Raw genomic sequence first — 22329 nt, forward strand, 5'->3', positions numbered from 1 at the left:
GCAGCCAGTTGCAGCCGGCACTGTGCATTATTGGTGATTTTAGTCGCTGCCATTCCAGCCCGAATGCATGCTATTCCCCCCGTGCATAATGGGTCTAGTGCAGACTTCTAAACTGGCATGCCGGGTTCGATTCTGCACTCCCCCACATGCAGCTAGCTGGGTGATATTGGGCTCACCACGGCACTGATAAAACTGTTCTGACCAAGCAGTAATATCAGGGCTCTCTCAGCCTCACCCACCTCACAGGGTATCTCTTGTGGGGAGAGGAAAGGGAAGGTGACAGTAGGCCGCTTTGAGCCTCCTTCGGGTAGAGAAAAGCGACATATAAGAACCAACTCTTCTTCTTCTTCTTCTTCCTTCTTCCTCTTCTTCTGATGTCTCCTTAAGCAATTGATAGATTTTTGAAAAGTAACAACTTTTTCCAGTTATCTTACAACTGCATATGTACAGCTCTAATTCAGATTTGTGGAACAGGAAAGATTCCATGAATTTAGCACAATAGCACGCCTCTTTAATTGCCATTCTTCAAATACAGAAAGAACAAACACTGGGGGAGGTATCGTGCCACAATGGTATAACAAACGTTAGTATTTTATTCTGTTAAAAGTGAAATGTTGAGTACAGTAGATCAACATTGTACACGGAAGTTAGGCAAATTTATATTCTCTTTTATTTTGATGCACTTCTACACATTGTTAGAAGGACTTGATAAATTATAAGCAAAACTTTAGGTCAAAGCCTGTCTGCCAAACAGCTGCCAAAACTTTCAGATTACCTGCTGACTCACTGATGCCCTTAACATTTTGCTTACATTAAGCATCTCTCCAGCCAGCATTTTAATAATGAATAATATGAAGTGACACATGGAAGATAAAATTGTGGTACGAATAAATGACCCAACATCGCCAGCAGAATGCTACAGAATAAGGTCAGGTGGCCTTTGGCAATCACTCCCTCTTATTCCAACTTACTTTTTAGGATCTGTTGCAAGGACTCATTGCAAAATGCCCAAAAGTTCTTTAGAGGAAGGATGAGTGCAAATAATAAATGCCAAGGGACTAACAGCAATTGCTTTCTTAGATCAATTTATCAAAGCTAATTTCCCCCCATGCCTTAAGCAGAAAGTTGTAAATCTCTACGGTGTTTATCCAGCCTTAACTCAATTGAGTTCTGCTTGAATGAGCAAGTTAATTTTAGCTGTATCACTCTTAAGAATGTGTTTGTGTTGCAGTTTTGCGGCATATATTTTCATTTGCATTGCTTGTAACATATTCACTCACAGAGAACAAAAATTATTTTTTGCTGAAGGAAACTGGACTGTTTCACTTAACTCAATCACAATTGAGTTAGCATAGCTCAGACAGAGAGAAAAGACTTCATTCTATTTTTGTTGTGCTACTTCAGACCAACATGGCTACCCACTTGAATCTAAGCAGCGCAGATTGTTCCTTTACAATAGTGTGTAACCTAACATTTTATGTAAGGGCTTAACAAATCCCAGACACTGGGTCACCATGATGCCTAGAAATGTCATTCTCCTTCTGCAGAATTAGAATCAGAGTTGGAAGGGATCTCAAGGGTCATCTAGTCCAACCCACTGCACAATGCAGGAACTCACAACTACCTGCCCACCCACAGTGACCCAAATTTCATGCCCAAGTGATCCCCCTCACCAAAAATCTCCAGAATCCAGCCTGGCCTGGAGGAAATTCACCCACCATTCCACATTGTCGACCATTAATTCTCTGGGTATGCAAGGAATGGCACAAGAGACAAACACTGGCACATCCCTTCCTGCCCACCCACTCCCAATCTGCCTAACTTCATAAAATCAGCATTTCTGTGACATGACTATCTAGCTTCTGCTTAAAAACTTCCAAAGAGGAGAACCCACCACCTCCCAAAAAAGCCTGTTCCACTAAGGAACCGCTCTAATTGACAGGAGCTTCTTCTGGATGTTTAGCCAAAAACTCTTTTGAATTAATTTCAACCCATTGGTTCTGGTTCAACAGAAAACAACTTTGCTCCATCTTCTATATCAGTGGTCCCCAACCTTTTTATCACCGGGGATCACTCAACGCCGGGGACCATTCAACGCCTTTTACTGAGGCCCGGTGGGGGGGGGGTAGTTTACTCCTCTACTCTCAACCACTGCCCTAACGCTCTCTGATCGCTATGGTAATGTTTAAACATCCCTTCAAAATAAGATACAGACATGCCACAACAATGAACATAAGGAACATTTTATTTTCATGGAAATTTTAACTCATGACAATGACAAATCAGTGGGAACCCTGAGCTTATTTCTCTGCAACGAGATAGTCCCATCTGGGAGTGATGGGAGACAATGACACCCGAAGTGTGTTGTAAAGGGCTGGGGGGGGGAGAAGGCGTCCTTCGGGGACCATCTCCAATTAGTCGAAGGACCACATGTGGTCTGCGGCCCACAGGTTGGGGATCGCTATTCTATATGACAGCCGTTCAAGTACTTGAAGATAGTTATCTTATCCCCTCTTAGTCGTCTTCTCTCCAAGTTAACTGACCAAGTTCCCTCAACTTTTCCTCATACAATTTGGTCTCCAAACCCCTCCCCATCTTCGTAGCTTTTCTCTGGACACCTCCAGTTTCTCTAAATCTTTCTTCAATTGTGGTGTCCAAAACTGAACCCAGTACTCCAAGTGAGGTCTTACCAGACCAGAGTATAGCGGTAACATAACCTCATGTAATCTGGACACTGTACTACTTTTAATCCCACAATCTAATTTGCCTTTTTAGCTACCAAATCACACTGCTGACCCATGTTTAGTGTCTGATCTACTAAGACCCCCCGGATCCTTTTCACACAGACTACTGCCAAGATGAACCTAACCCATCCTATAGTGATGCATTGAAGAACTTTACATTTATCACTATTGAAATTAAATTTATTTAGTTTTCTAGCCTGTCAAAATCATCTTATATTTTGATTCTGTATCTAGTGTGTTTGCTACCCCTCCCATTCTAGTGTTATCTGCAAATTTAATAAGTACCCCCTCTACTCCTTCATCCAAATCATTTATAAATATATTAAACAACACAGGGCCCAGAACAAATCCCTGAGATACTCCACTTGTCAATCCTCTTCAAGAGCATTTACAAGCACCCTTTGGGTGGATGTATCTATTTATGCTACACAGAGCATGTATCAGAAATAAACAGCGCTGATATAATGATAATGCAATGCTTTGGTGAAGTATCTGCTACTGCATGGTAAGTGTCAGAAGGTAGATTCAAGTGGGTAGCCATGTTGGTCTGAAGTAGCACAACAAAATTTGAGTTTAATGGCACCTTTAAGACCAACAACGATTTATTCAAGGCATGAGCTTTCGAATGCATGCACTCTTTCTCAGTGTCAGAAGGAATTCTCTTATTTTCTCTTATTCCTTCTTAACCCAATTTCCCCCAGAAATCTAACAATCCATCTCTTTTCCTGTTTTGGGGAACTTCAAGTATTTTGATCAAAAGAGAAATTCAAAGAGAGAAAGGGCAGGAAGTGAAGTTCTGCAAAATTTTAGAATTTCATTCTGCAGCTGCTCAGAGGTAGGCAATGTATTCCCAAATCTTTCTACCCTTCTGATTCTTATACCCTCCTCTTCGACAATCCAGTAGTGGTCTAGGAGTATACCATGCATGGGCTGAAGTTATGAAACTACATAGAAAATCAGAAAGTGAAATCAAAAAGAAATTCTCAGAGGAGAAAAAGAAGAAATTGAGGAATTCTGAAAAAAACAATCCTTCCCCATAACAAGGGCAAAGGTAGGCTCGTACAGAACGAGTTACAGTCATCAAGTCTGGAGGTGACCGTTGCATGGATCACAGTGGCTAGGTGTCCTGGGTCCAGGTACGGTTCTAGTAGCTTAGATTGGCGCAGATGGGAAAACATCAGCTGAGCTATCCTTGTGACTTGAGCTTCCCAGGCGTCAAAGATCATCCCCAGGTTTTTGGCTGATTGTACAGTTATAAGCTGCACCCTGTCCAGTCTGAGAAGGCATGCCTCCTGATCTGGTCCCTTCCTTCCCAGACAGAAGACCTCTGTCATTAAAGGGTTCAGTTTGAGATGGCTTGCTTTATTGTAGGCATCATCATCCCTAATAAAAAGCATTAGGTACTACCCCACAACATGCTGGGCCTGTGATTAGCCCTCCCTCACTGAGGATAAATCAGAGACTCTTCCCCGCCTGGCCCATCCCCCTCCACCTCCTCCTCCCAATTTGCCTGAAGAGGAAGAACTGGCAGAATGTAAGCTCAGGGAGCTCAGGGCAACCAGCTAGCCATGTTTCGCCACTGCCACCCCATCCGTCTGCGTTGTTCTACAGAGGCAAAGGCGGGAGGCTGTGGAGTGAGCATCAAAAAGCTCCTGCATACTAAGGCAGCCCAGCTGGTGAGCTGGGCTGCCCATTCCAAGGCACAGCTTGCAGGGCAGGGAGCATGGGGGCTCCTGCAGAGCAAAGCTGAGCCCTTTGCCATCCATACCCCACCTGCAGAGCACAGCAAAGCCCTTCGCCCTCACACGTGGCCTTGGTGTAGGCAGCACAGCTCTCCAGCTAGCCTGCCCTCCTCTGCATAAGTAACAATGGCAGACTGAGGGGCAAGTGGCCAGCAGTCCCCTCCACAGTGCAGGAGCCCAGCTGGCATGCCACACCACCCGTATCACCTGCCTTTCAACACTTAAGACCTTACATTATTATAAACTATTATTAGAACAATAAGCACATTTAAAGTATACATTAGAACAACTTTTAAAAGAGTTAAAACAACTTTAATAAGAATTGACTTAAAATACATACAATATATTTAAAAAACACCTATTAGGAAGAAGGGAGGGATCACTGAGGAAATACCTGCTGGTAAAATTCAACACAGTGTAAAATACAACACAGTGTAAATCCCAGGTTAGACCTCCCACCCTCCCACTATCTTCTGCACTTCTATATTGCCAGATATTGACAATATCAATTAAAAGCATGCATGGAAGCAGTTTCACAAAGATATTTGAAACACTGCATTACTTTTCTTGGCCTAAAAACATACAATTTGCCAACTTATTGAATACTGACCAAATCACTATAGAATGACAGCACAGGCCAATAATTTTTAAACAGCAGCGATGAAACACTGGAGTTCAAGCCCGAATGAAAGAAGGGCTGCCACCTTTTCTCTTGAATCAATCCCTATGTCTTTATCAGCTATTAACATTCACAAGTTGCTGACGCTTTCCATTTACAATTTTTTCCTGAAATGCAACATTCACTAGCAACCTTAACTGAAAGTCTCATGTCCACGTATAGATGTAGCCACACATTACACACAAAATAGTTTTTGGAGGTGCTACCAAGTCCCAGGTCTACTGGATTATAAATTAATTAATGCAAACAGATCTTCAAAGGAAGAAAAAAGCAAGAAATATGATACATTACAAGCATAAACACTGACAGTATCTCCAAATCAGAACATGAATGCTTCTTTGTAGATAATTAAATGTGACTAACTTGATTATCTTCTTTAAGTGATTGCTAACCATAAAGATTATTGTAAGAAATTACATCAAGTACTTTTTCAGAATATATTCTGCTTAGTAGAAAATCCTGCTCGAAAAGCAAATATAATGGCTGGAAGGAGAGGGATATTTTAATAATTCTTATACTTTGACATTTATATTAAGACTAAAGGAAGGTTATTTGAATAGGCAACACGATGACTTGAGAGATAAGTTCAAATTCCTCTTCTGTCATCAAGTTTACACAGTAACCTTGAACAAGCTATTCCTCTTTCATTCTAACCTAAGGATTCCCAACTTTATGAGCCTACAGGCATCTTTGGAATTCTAACACAGAGTGAGGACTGCAATGACAAATGGCTACCACAAGAGATGGAGCCAATGGAAAATGCCACAGTTTTATGTTATTCATAACTTTACAATCAATCTTAAACATTTCAGGCAGAATCTCTGTTTAACAAGATTTACAATGAACATATTCTTTTTAAAATAATTCTTGCACAGATTACTTTTAGTCACATAAACCCATTATACACGGGGGGAATAACGCACATTCGGGGTGGAATTGCGGCAACTAAAATCACCGATAATGTACGGAGCCGGCTGCAACCGGCCGCAGCTTCGGTGCATGCCGCCGAAAAAGCCGCGTTCACGAAAAGCAGAAGAAAGCGCAGCTTCCGGGTGACCGGGGCGCAACCAGAAGCAGCGCCCGGATCACCGCGTGCATAATCGGTTACTCTGGGTTTTGCCGCCGTTACGCCCCGCCCCGTGCATAACCGGTGTGTGTCGCGTCTTCCCCCTCCGCGTTTTCCATGTGACCCGAAATTGCCGTTTCGGCGGCCGTGCATAATGGGCCACGGTGAAGGTCTTTGGGCTGTATGGACAGCCACTTTCAAAACTCTATTTTTAAAAATCTGCACAGCCAATCAGAGGCCCTTCTGGGCAAACGCCCTATCTGGCCCCATCCGCTTCCTAAAACATCTTGGTGCCAGGAAAGGTTTCAATGAGCACCGCATTGGAGAATCCTGGTCTATCCTATTTACAAAGTTGCTGTGAGAAAATACAAGATGCTTTTGAGGCACAGAAGCTTTTGACAGAAAAATAACATATTTTATTGTAATGCTATAGGCTGGAACATTGACGTTGCACTCATGAAGCGGACCATCATAAAATCAGTAGGATCTGAAGATCTAAATTACTATTTGACCTGCATTTAGCACTTTGGCAGACTTACACAGAGCTTGTACATGCTCATGATAAAATGTAAATAAAATTGTACATGCACATAATACAATGCTGCAAACTCTGCACAACTATTCAAATTGGTGTAATAAAAGATCTCATCAGTTGACACAATACTGTATAATTGGGTAAGGTATTAAAAAGGAATGTTTCACTGAAAGATATACCGCCAGTCACTGAGTTACCAAATGCAGTTCAAGGAAGTTAGCTACAGCAAAATATAGTAATTCTTAACCAGGTTACTTCTGTTATTTTACTCATATCTGTTCATAAAGACAGAACACAGATTACGTTAAATAAAGACTCCCTGAAGAGAAGCTGCATGGATCATTACTACAAGTTATTCAAAACCATTTGGGTCAATGCAAAAATGTGACAGTCTAAATTTGCAGCATTTTGTTTTCTCTAGTCATTTACATAAAGTGAAAGAACTAATTCATTCCCTAATTGCATTTCACAGTTGCTCTGGTCAGTTTTCTGGAACTCTAGCCAATGAAAGCACGCTGGCAGCACAACGTCAAAGTAGAAAGCAGTAAGTGTTAGACATTTACAAAAACATCTACTGTGCACACAGGATAAATGCCAGATATACTGCTATTTATTCAATCCATTGAGTACAGGTTGTATTTCAACACGTTTCAAAAATCACAGTAGCTGATTTACGATCCTACCAAATTTAAATATATATATTTAGAGTCCTAGTTATATAGATGATATGTAACAAAACATTTATCACTTCAGTTTCCCCTAGTAACCAGAAACACAAAACGCTGACTGCAGTACTGTTTGAGGGTCATTTGAAGAACGTAACAGTTACAGAAAGGCTCCATTTTCAGATAGTGCTGAGGGAAAAGAGCTATGCTCTGAAGTAGCAATAAATCAACAGAAATTATCAGAAGACGACAAGAATTCTTTTTAAAGGCATTACTAACATCATGTCCACCTGCATTCAGTGGACCATCAACAATTCTGAAAGCTTTACAGGTAGCAGAGGTATTCTGAAAATCTGTTTTTGCTTCTGGAAGTAAAATGATCTATGCCTCAAAAGGAATGTTCTACTGACGTACAGTTTTATTTACAGCTGATATAAAATCCACGGGAATACTTAACTACCTTTTCAGCTTTATTTTACATCCTTCTTGAAAACTCAGACCAGTATTCCTCCCAATCCATTTAAGGAGATGAACTGCTGCCCAGAGCTACAGACTGAGCAAACAAAAGGTAATATGGCTGATTCTTTTTCTTAGTTTTCAGAATACTATTAAAGCTTTTGAGTGTTAAACACTAGTATAGTACGTAGCTAAGCAATAACTTACTGTGTATTCAATAGTCCCTTTAGGCTTTTGAAAAGACATTCGCCTCCCATCTTTCTTGTCTAGGGTCTTCTTCTGGCCAGTATCTGAAAAAAATTGAGGCAAGGCATACGTTATATTCATTTTTCTCTCTCCTCTTAGTATTGCCACAGGCTGCTGACTACAGCCCTGCAGGCAGGCATCTAATTCACAATTACACAGCTTATACACTGTGACTCTCTACTCAGCCTAACAGGGAACCCACTGCTCAGATTTGAGGATTCGACCAGTTCCAACATCTGGGAATGTATATAAGAACCTACAGGCATCCTGGGTGTTATCAACTGACAAATCACTGAACAGGGAAGATTTGCACAGAGCAAGGTTGTAATGATTCTAAGATGTTTAATTGGGTCTATGCTGCATGGGATCTGCCTGTCATCTGCAGTAGAATAGGCACCACTATCCAAGTAAGTTTCAAGCTATGGTTTTGCTTGTTTTTTAAATACAATATACTGACACTTTGTACACAAAATCTAAAGTCCCAATTACAGTGCAACTGGCTCAGTAAGTACGATTTTTCAATTGCAGCATAAATATAAGATGGAACAACTTCTTTTTGGTACACATATTTCACTATTCCACTTAATATTTTTCATGAGTCAGAACTGACTGTACATTTTTATGGACCTGCCATCTACTTAGAAGTACAAGCTTTAAAATATTTATTTTAGGAAAGCACTTTCTCTTTCCGTACTCCCCCATACTGAATTATCTTTCTTCTGACTGTCTTCTCCTTCAGCCAACAAAACATACAGGCAAATTCATGATTCAAGTAGATTCAATGGTAACTGGATGCAAAAACAGGTTTTTAAAAACCCTCTAGCTTAATACTCTTCTCTTCCCCACTTCCAATTTATAGTTCATCTTGTTCTAGATCTGGCAAGAAGCATGCTGGGGGAAACATAGTCTGTGTCAAAAATACACATTAAGATTTCTCAGGAAGAAATAGGTTCACACTGGCCATTCAACCACTTCCTACTGGGTGGAGGCCCAATTCAAGCTCAGGATAAATTAACATACAAAGACCAAAAGCTGAGATGGGAAATGGCTGTAGGAAAAGGCATTTTCCACAGAATTTTCCTGTCTCATCATCACATCCGGTCACATCATTAAAGACTAAAATTTATTTGAATGAGTTACAATTTCAGTCCTTTGGATAGATACATGACATTAGAGAGGTCTACATTAAATTCTGAATAGTCTTGAAAGAATATAAAAAACACAACAACACACGGAGATTGCCTTTATCCAGTGATAATTTAAGTTTGTGGAAATGCAAGGCTTAGGGATATCCCAGCTTTGTCCAGCGATTATCTTTACATTCAGTAATGTAGCATTCTGACCATTTTTCTGTATAATGTGGCCATCCCAATGTTTAAACATATTTTACTATAAGTATTATGGCACCAAATATTGAACATCTAGGCATCTGCTACTTTTCTATTCCTACCCCATGTCTAGAGAAATAGTTGCCCACAAAATATGCATCCATATAATATTTCTGGTAAGGCCTTGGAAGAGGAGCTTAAGTGCCACTCAGCACTTAACACCCACTCAGGGTAGCTGTCCCGCTCCTGAGAGCCTCCTCATCCAACCAGCTTACCTGTCTGTCCAGTGGCCAGTCACCTGCCTTCCTTCCCTCACCCCTAACCACCCTCTCCTCCTTCCACTTCCCCTCTGAGGCGCTGGAGGCTACAGATCCCTGCTGCATGAGAGCTGCCCCTACTGGTGAGTCCCCTAACAGCTGCCTGCAGCCTTTCCAGGTCCTGGGGGGAGGGGGAGGCCATCCACATAATTCTACCCCCCCCAAATCTAGCGCCTATTGTATTCCTGCATGTAATGGGCTTGGCCCCTAGTTTTATAAAGCAAGGTAGAAATCACCCACCAGACAGAAGTGCTAAACACAAAACCACATTACAAACAAGATGTGCAAAAGAAAACATCAAGATCTTCCCAATGACAAAGATCTCTAAAATCCTATGACTTTATGTGCATTTCTTAATCTAACAAGATAGTTGTAATGTTCAACTCCCTTTATCATTGTCTTCTTGACAGCACCAGAAGCCTTTTCCTGTCTGGCTAGTATACCCTTACTGACCCCCCCCCCCCACAATTTGTTTTTCTATTACCAATTTATTACACTTTTTCAAAGTTCATTTATAAATTGCTTGCTTAATTGGGCAGAAAAGTGGCATACAATTTTTATGTAAGTGTAGATTTCATCCATCTGATTAAAATTAAAATATGTCCATATATGTAAACATGATGCATTGCTCCTTGCTATCCAGCTCAGTCAATTAGTACAGATTTCATACTGTGTACCAATACTTGTTCTTCACGCCTCGAAATCATCCACAGATTAGTTATTATCTGAAGGATGCTATTTCATTCAATTATGGAAAACTGGTGAGAAAAAAGCGTGTTAGTCACTATGTTTAAAAAGGAAAAACAAAATACCCACCCCTATTATGATAATTACAGTGATTTTCTCCAAAGTTGAAATATTATCAGCTACAGTTGTGGACAACTAATCTGATTAAACAAGGAAAATGCCTTTGAGTGGGAGGAGGACTCCTAAGAGAGAATCAAATACAGTCTGGAAGATCTTTCACTCTTTACCTGTTGCATGGCCAAAGAGAAAAAACAAATGGTTTAATTTGCTTCAGTGCCTTTTGGATGATGGGTATTATTCTGCAAGGTGTTTGAAGATCCAGCTAATACAAGAAGTCCACTGCTGAAAAACACATCCCCGAGGCAGGGTGGCACAATACTGATCCTCAATTAAGCTATGTATCTGTCCCTATTAGTATCATGTGACATTTTCAGAGAAGCATCAAGTGTATTTTTAAAAAGGAGAATACTGATACTGAGTTGTAAATGTGAAATCAAGACTAATCAAAACAGGGAAGCACCCAAACCAGTGAAACATGAATTACCAGTTACACAATACTGTATTTAATGTGCGAGTTTATTCCAGGAGTACTTGTTAACACTTTTAACTCACACAGTTTTAACTTTGAACAGATATATTACACGTGATTGTGTCTCAAGTGCCGTGTGATGTGCATCAAAGACTTAACAAAAGAATGCTACTATTTCCATAATGGCTGGGAGGTCCTTACATGTTTCCTTCATTTCTACCCTGCCTTTCTTCCCAAGGCTGCTTACATTGTTCTCCTCTCTCCCACTTTATCCTCACAGCAACCTCATGAGGCAGGTTCAACAGAGTGTGTGTGATTGGCCCAGCATCACTCAACAGGATTCCATGACAGTGTAGAGATTTGAACCCAGGTTCAGGTCAGACATGCTAACCACTATACTGGTCTAGTATATTCTAGTGCTGGTCAAGAAAATGATAACTTCAAGCACAGGAAGCAGCAGGAACATGTCTTGGAGCTAGTTTTACAAGAACAGATTGTGTGGAGGAATACCACTGAGACCAAGCACATCAGAAAAAGACTGAAACCTGGCATGAAAGGATGCAAGTAAACTAAGGGCAGGTTGAAGGCACTGTTCTCTATCACATAGAAAAGTTCTAAGCAATGCAATAACTAGTGTTTTACCAGCATGCTATGGTTTTTCAGAGAAAGGAAACTTGTTCACTGTCGTGCTGTTGGAACTTTCAAAATGCTCATATACCACTATCAGTATAGCAAGAAGAAAAGTTTGTTTTTATACCCTGCTTTTCACTAACCGAAGGAGCTTCAAAGCAGCTTAAAATCACCTCCTCTTCTCCCCCCACCAGATACCCTGTGAGGTAGATGGGGCTGAGAGAGCTTTGGCAGAACTGCTCTGAGAACAACTCTAACAGGACTTTAGAGAGGCATGCTTTTTGTGACAACTTTGGGAAAAAATTATTTTTGGCTTTGCCTGCACGCTTGTATGCCTATTCATTGTTCCAGAAAGTTCGCTTAAAAAAAAAAACATCCCTGGGAGAAGGGATGCGGGTGCAAGGGCGGGACACTAGAGGCGGAGATAGCATTTCTTTGCCTCCATATGTTTCTTTGGCTGGTGGCCTGCTGGTTGTTCTTCTGTATCTCGCACAACATGGGTTGGGGAATCTACTTTATGCGGTTCCCCAACTACTGCTTTAAAATGGCGGATGTAGCTGCTTGGACACTGGTTGTCGGCAATGTCATGCAGAGCGTCCAGAATATAATGACTACCTAAGGTAAGCATTACACTATATTTATTGGGTGCAGAAGTTTAACCAGAGTTTAACTCAGTATTTGAATCTGCTGATAGCCTTTAACAAATACTCTTAACACATTCAAAAGTATTAAATTCAAACAATACACCTTTTTACATGTTATTTTAAGCTTCTATTTTTACCTACTTTTCTTATGGCAAAAACAATACACTGTAAACTTGCATGCTCTTGCTTAGTGAAACATCTCTATGAAACTAGTAAAAGGTCCTTACGCACCTGGCAAGACTTGAGAAACTATCAATATACCTGCTCATCATAAGTTCTTACCCAACTTCTCTCTATTTTTAAATTAAATTCCTGTTAAATATTTTCTCTCGTGAGTGTCAAGCAGAGAATGACTCCTACAGAGAATGAATGACTCCTACACACAGATATGTATATACACATACAGATTTCTTCTGTGTGCCACATGATATCTTTACTATGCATGTATCCAGATTTTCATTTATGCAGGAGCAGAAACCCATCCGGGGGGGAATAAAGATTAATGGTACAGCCTCTTTTTCATCTGATTCAGCTGGAATTAAAGAGTTTCCCTTATGTGAGAAGATTCTATATCACCAACATACCCTGCAAATTACTTCAGCACAATTTAGGCAAATGAAACACTGCAGACTCAGCACGTCGTTCCCTATGTTTTTTATCAGCATCTTGTCCCAGTTTCCACTTCAGAATGACTTCTGCCATTCTTCAATCATGCATTTGAGGCTAATGATAAGCTATTCCTGAACTGTTCTAAACTTTTGTGTTTCCTTTCCAAACCTCTGCAGCCTGCCTGATCCATGGCCCAAGCAACCCATGACCCAAGCAGCCAAGCACACACACACACACACACACACACACACACCTGTGCCATAGCTCATTCATTTCATGACCCAGGATCAAGTACCCATTCCAGTGGACAACCAAAAATCAGATGCAATGAACCTGTTGCCTCGGCCAGCCTGCATAGATCACAGGAAATATACTTCCCCTCAACATTTCCAGTAGTGAGACTATGACATGCGTTAGCACTGTTGTTCCAATCTATGATTAACAGCGTAGGCTTCTCCCATCTCATCCTATCTGGGGACAAGGTAGAGATTCAGTCCCATGTCCTCCCAACACAAACACATGACCGGGGAAGTGGAGAAGTAATTGCCCTCTCGGTTGAAGGAATCCAGAAAGAACAGCCAGGGCGCCCTTAACGACTCCCTCTCACCCTACAATTAACTCCTCCCTGCTTCCTAAATTTACCTCCTCCTCCCCCCCCCTTGCCCGGAAGAGGGGACATGTACTGCGCAATCCTACACACACACACGCAAAACTTCTTGACTTTGAGATCGCTGTGCGTTCAGACAAGGCAGCGTGCGCTGCCGGGAAAGTCACAAAACGCACAAGAGGTTGAGAAGCGATGGGGGGAGTTCCCGGGAGGGGAAAGAGGTCCCGATTCAAGGGGCCATAAAACTGCCACCCACACTCAACCCGAGAGGCCGGCTCCAACCTCCCCTCCCCCCACCCACCAAAGCAATACCCCCAAAATGGCGCAGGCGTGCAAACGGCAGCCCAAGTTTCCTGTTTTGAGGCAGCCACACTACTCATTTAGGAGAGACACTGCGAAGTTATTTTCTCCGTGAGAGGAAACCGAGGACGCCACCTGCACAAGCCTCGGAGGCGGGCAAGGCAACATGCCCTCCCTGCAGAGTCTCCGCACTTGTCCTTCACACACACACACACACACACTCACACACAGGCACGCACCCCGTCTCCCTCTGCGGCCCGTACCTAAGGGGGGCGTCGCCTTGGGCTCCCCCTCATGGAGCGAGTCCTGGAAGTGGACCTGGCGGGGGCCCGCAGCGCCGGGCACGCTCCCCCACAGGCGGCTGGCGGTGCCCCTCAGCAGGCGGCCGCTCTTGCCCGTGAAGGTGGTGAGGTACTCCATGCGGGGCGACGGCGACGGCGCTGCTGAGGGCAGGGGCGCCGAGAGCGGGCCGCGCTCTAGGGGGCTGCGGGGCCCTGAGGCGGGCTCGCCATGAGCGGGGAGCGAGGCGCCTTTGCCGCCCTCCCCGAAGGCTCCCGCCGACTCCAGGCCCGCCCGCCCGCCCGCCCCGTCGCTGCCTCGCAAAACTTGTGCGAAAGTTTGTGGCGGCTCCGCCTCAAGAAGGCGCCCTCTGTTAAAGGGGCCGCGCCTGTCTCCGGCCGAGGGCGAGGCGAGGTGAGCGCGCCGCGACGTTTGCTTCTCCTCTTCCCCGCCCGGGATGCCCCGACGGGGGGGTGGAAAGCGGCTCCGGGCTGGGGCTGCGAAAGGGGGTCGAGGCGGCGGCGTCGTCGTCGTGGCCGGCAGGGACGCGACGAGGCCTGTGGGATTCGCCGCGAGAGGGCCGCGAGTGTGGCTCGCCCTGAAAGCCAGCAAACTTTCCACAGGGAGGCGCACCGAGGTGTGGTCGAGGCGTGAGCCTTCCTTTCGAGTGCTTGCACTCTAAAGCATGGGGTAGTCAACCTGTGGTCCTCCAGAGGTTCATGGACTACAATTCCCACGAGCCCCTGCCAGCAAACGCTGGCAGGGGCTCGTGGGAATTGTAGTCCATGAACCTCTGGAGGACCACAGGTTGACTACCCGTGTTCTAAAGTTCACGCCTTGAGTAAATCTTTGTTGGTCTTAAAGGCGCTGCTGGACTGGACTCTGATGTTATTCTGCTACTTCAGACCAACACTAATTGGAATCTACCCCTTCCTTGGGCACATGTCGCTCACGCCTTGAATAAATCTTGGGGGTCTTAAAAGGTGCTATTGGACTCAAATGTTGCTGTGTTACTTCATGGCCAAACACTTGATTTTTTTTATTTTTTTTTTACAGAGAGGATGGATTTCGGAACACGTGTCAGCCAGGAGATGGGGACCTGCGTGTTTAGAAGCAGTCGGCCGCTGAGTGGATCGGGAGACTGTTTTGGGTAATTGCTGAGGTTGCAGATCACGTCGCTCTATATGGATTGCACCGAAAAGATTGCATTTAGCATCGTTTCATGGCATTCAGACACGAACAGGGAATGTAATAGCTGAATCTCGCAAACTGGCTATTAAATTACAGATGGTAGCCTGAATCACAACCGTTTGTAGCACCTATCTCACGAAAAATTATTTCTGTACAATGCCAGATCGAAGTTATCAAAATCCTTGGATTGCAAGGTAAAAGCCAGTACTTTGTGGCATTGCTATGGTGAAAAACAGTTACAAAAAACATGGGTCATCATGTTTTTGCCTTGGAGTCTCCCTAAATGGGCTACCAAATACATCATGTTCATGGATTGGATCGTAACAAACATGGATCCAGTGCTCTGAGACAGCAACATGGCAATAACAAAAAATAATGAAAAATCTTAATGTAGCTGTGAAATGGTGGCTTTATGCTCTTTCAATGGGAAAATTATATAATTTTTATGAACATATTGATTGATTCAACTTTTACCCCAACTCAAGAGCAAGATTTTGCCTTTATTCTCCAACTGAGAACATTACACAAGGGCCTTATCTGCCCTAGAAAGGGAAGAAAGGCAGACTATACTGTAAATAAATTTAAGAGCCTCTGCTATCTGAGAATATTTTGATTCTGCACAGTTGTTCATATTTTAAAATTAAACAACAAACAGACCTAACCTGCCAGTAGTCCTTTGAGATTCTTAAAAAGGAAATAAATTCTTACACAGTACAACATTCTTATATTTTCATGCTTTCTCTAATTCAATAAGTAACATTTAATTCATCCCTGCAAATGTCCTGCACCCTTTTCATTAGTGTTAAAAGGAAAGCACAGGTTTAAGAACTCTATTATGTCTTTTTTTTACACTTTGTGTGTCTGTTGTGATTAATCTTGGCAACATGTATTTCCTTTCTTACTGAATTGAGACCATTTTCCCTAGATAAAAATGCTCAAATGCAAGAGGACTAAACGAAGGCAAAAACTTTCTAAAGACTGGAGTTGTATCTTAAACTAATAGAGATTCAAGGTAGGAAAAGGTAAAACCATATAATAGCATGAGGTAGTGACTCATAATTGTTCTAGCTGCAAATAAAATGCTAGTAAAAGAAGTGCTAACTACAGCAGTGACTACTGGTCAAAAATGTTAGGATATATTGGTTGAGCTTTCTGAGAATTTTACTTGCAAACATGGCTTCCATTCTAGTTATTGTCCTCTTCTATTATTCTCAAGCTCCAGATCAATAAGGTTGCCAGCTTCAGGTTGGGAAATTCATGGAGATTCGGGGGCAAACCCTGGGGAGGGGAGGGAGCACAGGGGAACTGATATCTGTGATTTAAAAAACAGTTGTCATTCCAGGAGATCTCCCCTGCTGGGGGCTGGCAGACCAATATTAAATATATACCCTGCAAAAAGGGTGCAAGCACATATGTTTTACCTTTTTAAAATTGGAGTATAAGAAATCAATAGTAGGATTCCTTCCACGCATTTACAGAATTGTATACGTGGGTAGAATCACCATGGGACTACTTGACACAGTCTTTTCAACTCCATTCCTCTGACGCTTTGCCCACATTTGCATGCAGAGTTGGTACAATGGGTTGTGTCATGATTTATGGTTATTAATTTATTAAATAATATATATGTATGTATTTATGACCCACCTATTACTTTCCATGCTTGGGTGGCAGCATAATTGAAAGTTCAGCAACATGCAAAGATACTGAATAGAAAACAATCATGAAACTCCAGGAAGAGCTGTATCATGCTTTGGGGAAAATATATTGCAGCCATCTAGTGGTGGAAAGCAGCAGTGCAGGCAAGGCTGGAAACTCACTTCATTTGTATATGTGGAAGGCTTAAGTTATTTATTTATTTATTTGATTTTTTACACTGCCCTTTCTTCATGGGCTCAGGGTGGTTGATTATTATTATTATTATTATTATTATTATTATTATTATTATTATATAAATCACAACATTTTATAACTCTTTTTTTATAACTCTTTATTCTAATCTACCGGTTTAATTTTACACCCTACTTTGTTAGCCACCCTGAGACACTGTGAAGGGGCAGGATGCAGACCAACAAACAAACACATATGATAAAACATAGTCACAATCCAAAAGTTGCAATTGTTAAAATTATTACAGTTACAAAATCCTTGTTATATAATAGATATTACTGTCTCTAGTTCTCATTTGCTTAGGAGTATATCCCTTCCTCAGGAATAGGGGATGGGAAAATGGTATCGTGCCTGTAAATTACTTTGGTAACATACAGTGTTATAATCTTATCTACCAATGCAGCCGTGTGTGTGTAGGGAGGCCAGTACCTATGGTGTTGTATGGGCCTCAACCACAGGCCTGATGGAAAAACACCATCTTGCAGGCCCTGCAGAACTGTTTTAGGTCCTGCAGGGCCCTGGTCTCACTCAGGAGGTTTTTCTACCAGGCCGGTGCCAGAGCTGAAAATGCCCTGGCTCTGGCTGAAGTCATATTTTCCTCTCTGGGGCCAGGAATCTTCAACAGATTTTGTGAGCTGGAGCAAAGGCTCTTTTGAGGACCACAGGGGAGAAGATTATCCCATAGATACTTTATTATTTATAGGGGAGAAGGCAGCCCCATGTTACTTTACTGTTGCATATAAGTGGCTGATAAAGTCAAATTATTAGCATTTGTGGTTGCGACTGAGCTACTATACTGCCGTACTGGCACAACTGACTGCTCCACCTTGAGCTGAAGTGGCCAAAACTGGTGTCTATCCTGGAGCAAGACCCATCAAACTGGCAAGAAGGTTTGATTTATTTCTTAGATATTTAGTTAGATCAGCTGTTGATTTTTTTCTTCTAGCCGGAAGCTGTCCCTTCTTCCTGTAAAGAACATAGTATAACACGAAAAGCTTTGCTGAACTGGTATCTTTATCCTTCCAGAACTAAACAATCACTGTTGTTGACTGATGTAACTACTTAGTTCTCTCTCGCTCTCTGATATCTTTTTTGAAATCACTTTATGGAAAGACAAAAGCCCCCCTCCCCAAACCTCTGGATACTCCATCTTCTACTAGGAGCAACATTTAACCTTCTGTTGTCTACTACAAACAACATATTTCATTGAAACACTTCTTTTTGATATTACTAGTAGTATCCCTACAGAAACCATACGTTAAAAAAGTCACTTGTGACGCTGCTGTCCATCTTAAGTCTTTGGAGTGAGGGCCTTAATATTGTGAGGTTGCAGAACATCTTAGCATCTGTTCCTGTTCCTCTTGTATCATTTTATGGTTTAGCAATATTAGTTTTATGATACTCGGATGTGTGAGTCTCAGGCAATTCTAAAACATTCAAATGAAGCCCTGGGTTTTCTAAGTGGGGGCATAGAGTGAAAAGGAGAAAGCTGTCCTGGACCTAAGGGATCCAGCTATTTTGCAATGACTAAGGATGCTTTGCTTGACTCTGGACACTCAGGATTCTTATTGTTAATATATATCCAATAGCTCACACATAACATGCAATATTAGCTTGTCATGCCGAAAAAATGATGCTAGTACAAACTAGCACCAACACATAAGAATGCCAAATATTAGTGAGTAACTTTGTTGTACATCCTCAATAAGCATTCAGTAGGACTCTGTAAAATTCACTAATTCTAATCACGGATTCTGTGGCACTTTGCTCGAATAAGCAAGAAGGAAAACTTAAGTCAATGTAACCTGAGTTAGGTTAATCTTCTAAGCAGCTCTCAGTAGTACAAAGCCCACTCAAGGCCTGGACTCATCAGCCCTGCATATAAGGTATCTACAAGTACATGATATTCTCCAAAACTGGATCACTGCTTTTTCTTTAAACAGGTATAGTGAAATTTCATTTTGATAGTTTATGTGACTGTAAAATTGGGTGTGGGAGGGAAAGGACATGAGAACTGCAAGTAATCCTGTTCTGCTTAAATGTCAGCTGAACTACATGGCAAGAATGAAGTACTACAGGATATAATGTATTTTATACCTTGATTTCAATTGATTTTATTTTGATGACCTTTATTGCAGCTAATTTTTGAGAGAGCCAGCTGCCTCTAGTGGTTAAGAGTGGTAGGCTCTCTTCTGGACAGAACGGTTTGATTCCCCATTCTTCCATGTGCAGCCAGCTGCGTGACCTTGGGCTCATCACAGTCCTGTTAGAACTGTTCTCACAGAGTAGGAGAGGAAAGGGAAGGGAAGGCGATTGTAAACCACTTTGAGACTCCGGTAGAGAAAAGTGGGGTATAAAAACCACTGTTCTTCATATTCCATCTGCATCTTTTATTTTCACTTTTTACATAGCTTGTATTTGTATTTATTTATATTTGTTTATATTTACATTTCTATTCCGCCCCTCATGATAAACCGTCTTGAGGAGGTTCACAACATAAAACCAATAAAATGCACCATAAAATCCATTAAAAACCCTTAAAAATGCAATAGCTAGAAAAGAAACCAAAAGATAAGTGGTGGCATACTTTCTCCAGCCCAATAACTGTTCCAGGCAGGTCAGCATCGGCGATCCTATAATCCTGTCTGTCCGGGGGCAGATCATACACATGGGGGGACCCACAGATGCTCACACATAACAAGCAATATTATTTGTAATCTGGTTCTGATAATAAAAAAAACTATGATTTAAATAAGTAAAAATGGATCAGAGTCAAGCATGCATGGAAGATGATGACTCCTGGAACAATATCCTGGAGTTTCACATGCACGAGCCCAAGTAAACAAGATTCTGTTAATTTCAATGAATTCATTTTCCATCACAATATGAGGGGCTGGGCCCATAGCAATAAAATGACCCCCCTGCTGTAATATATTTCTGCCCATAGCAGTCAAATGACCCCCTGCTGGAAGGATGCCTTGCATAGCAGTAATTAAAATTAGATTCCAGTTTGGCATAATATTTAATCTCAATTAGCCATCTCATAGGATTGCTGCTTGACATGCATTTCAGATTCTGCTGTTATCTTATGAAGCTTAATGAATCTGAAACCAGAAAAGTCATGACTGCAGATGTTATTGCTAAGATAACCAGGTTTACTGTTTCCTCCTTGAGACATGTACAGTACGTGCTGTTCTGAGTGTTTTCTGTAACCTCTAAAACAGTTAATCTGCTCAAGTGCATTTACTTGAAACAAGGAAACATGTAAGGAGACGGCTTTACTTCATTTATAACCAACTTTTCTCCCCCAATGGGGACCCAAAGTGAATGACAACATTCTCCCCTTCTCCAGTTTATACACACAACACCCCTGTGAGGTAGGTTAGGCTGAGAGATCTGTGCTTTCAAAATACCGACACTGCCATTTTCAGCGTGCCTCCCCGCCTTTTGGGGAAAAATCACTGAAAATAAAATGGCCGTGTATGGGGGAGGTGTCTAACCTTGCCCACTCCTACTTGGCCTTACATTGCAAATAATTTTTCTCATTCAAAAATGTTATTCTTTCAGCTGCGATTTGAAGCAACATGTGCCATTCTGCCATATTTATAATCTCATTTAAGGATATTTAAGGTACTTACCATCTCTAGTTTATAATAATTTCACCCTTATTCCAGTCTTTGGCACTTATGCAGGGATTAATAAATGTTACTTTATCTTTCCACCAAAATAACTCACGGTTTTCTGTTTCATGTCTGGTTCATGGTCAGCACTTCATAATACTCATAATGAAAACAACATTGTTTAAAAAAACTCCTGAGAACACAGACTCTGGGATTTTCTCATGTGCCTCTGTAATTGTCTAAGATAGACAAAATCTTCTGCTTCCAAAGCTTTTCGAAAAATGACCCAGCCTTTTTGTCAGCTGGGCTGTATTAGTTCATGTGGATGCTACAAAGTTTAGGGTTTGAAATAGCACAATAAAATCAGAGTCCAGTAGTACCTTTAAGACAGAGAAATATTTATTCAGGGCTTTCGAGTGCAAGCACTCTTAGTCAGACTCTTAAACTGAGCCTGATGGAGATCCGTTGTAATTCTGGGCCCACCTGGAGATTGGCAACTTTATAACCTGCTTGCACTCGAAAGCTCACACCCTGAATAAATTTTTGTTGGTCTTAAAGGTCCTACTGGACTCTGATTTTATTGGGGTTTGAGAGACACAGAATACGTCAAACAGCATTCGCAAGTTTGCTTCTTGTCACTGTACAACTAGCATTGTTCTGTATATTAAGAATGGGGCATTTAAGGAATTTGTATCTTGCCTCTGAAAATTCATATGTTTATGTAGCATCAAATAAACTTGATTAAATAACAGTCACTTTCTGGAAACTCAGCCAACTGTCTCAGTTGCTTTTGCCACCTTGTTCCTTGTCTCCTCTGCAAAAAGAACCTGCCTTATTGACATTAAAACTGGTTGTGATCTAGGTGAGACACTAATTTGTACTCCAGAGTGAGAAGCTAGAGTTTTAAAAAGAAGTCTGTAAAAACATTGCATGTTTTATGGACAGTCTCAAAAATATTTGATAATTCTTTAGTTTTAAGCAGAGTAGGCCAGGGCTCACAATCTGGTCCTTCAGACAGGAAAGTTCTCATCTTCCTTGCCTCAAATTAGCACACTAATTCTAATGGCCTACAAAATAGCAACAGCACACCAAAGCACCAGTCTTTTCATTATTATCCTTATTTTACTTGGTGTAAGAGGTTAAGAGCAATGGCCTCTAATCTGGAGAACCAGGTTTGATTCCCCACACCTCCACATGCAGCCAACTGGGTGACCTTGGCCCAATCACAGTTCTCTTGGAGCTCTCTCAGCCTCATCTACAACACAGGGTATCTAGTCTGAGGGGAAGAAGGTTAGGCAGCTGTAAGCCACTTAGAGATTCCTTAAGCTAGAGAAAAGCAGGGTCCAAAAAAACCAGCTCTTCCAATAATTGATTCAACCGCGGCAAGCCCAAGGTCACCCAGCTGTCTGCATGTGGAAGAGTGGGAAATCATAGAATCATAGAGTTAGAAGGGGCCATACAGGCCATCTAGTCCATCCCCCTGCTCAACGCAGGATCAGACCAAA

General features: G+C 41.9%; 1 protein-coding gene across 6 annotated transcripts in view; it reads right to left on the reverse strand.

The window, feature by feature from the left end:
• OXR1 (oxidation resistance 1) overlaps nt 1–22329 on the reverse strand; it is a 232331-nt gene that overhangs the window by 46160 nt on the left and 163842 nt on the right. For 4 of the 6 annotated variants that reach the window (XM_077351668.1, XM_077351666.1, XM_077351667.1 and 1 more), the window contains exon 5: nt 8095–8177. In XM_077351668.1, coding sequence (XP_077207783.1) covers nt 8095–8177 — 83 coding nt within the window. Of the gene's footprint in view, nt 1–8094; nt 8178–14107; nt 14517–22329 lie in introns of those variants that run through there. The other 2 variants (XM_077351672.1, XM_077351669.1) reach the window with 2 other exon arrangements.

Source organism: Paroedura picta, chromosome 9 (genome assembly GCF_049243985.1).
Source record: "Paroedura picta isolate Pp20150507F chromosome 9, Ppicta_v3.0, whole genome shotgun sequence".
In the NCBI taxonomy this organism is placed as follows: domain Eukaryota; kingdom Metazoa; phylum Chordata; class Lepidosauria; order Squamata; family Gekkonidae; genus Paroedura; species Paroedura picta.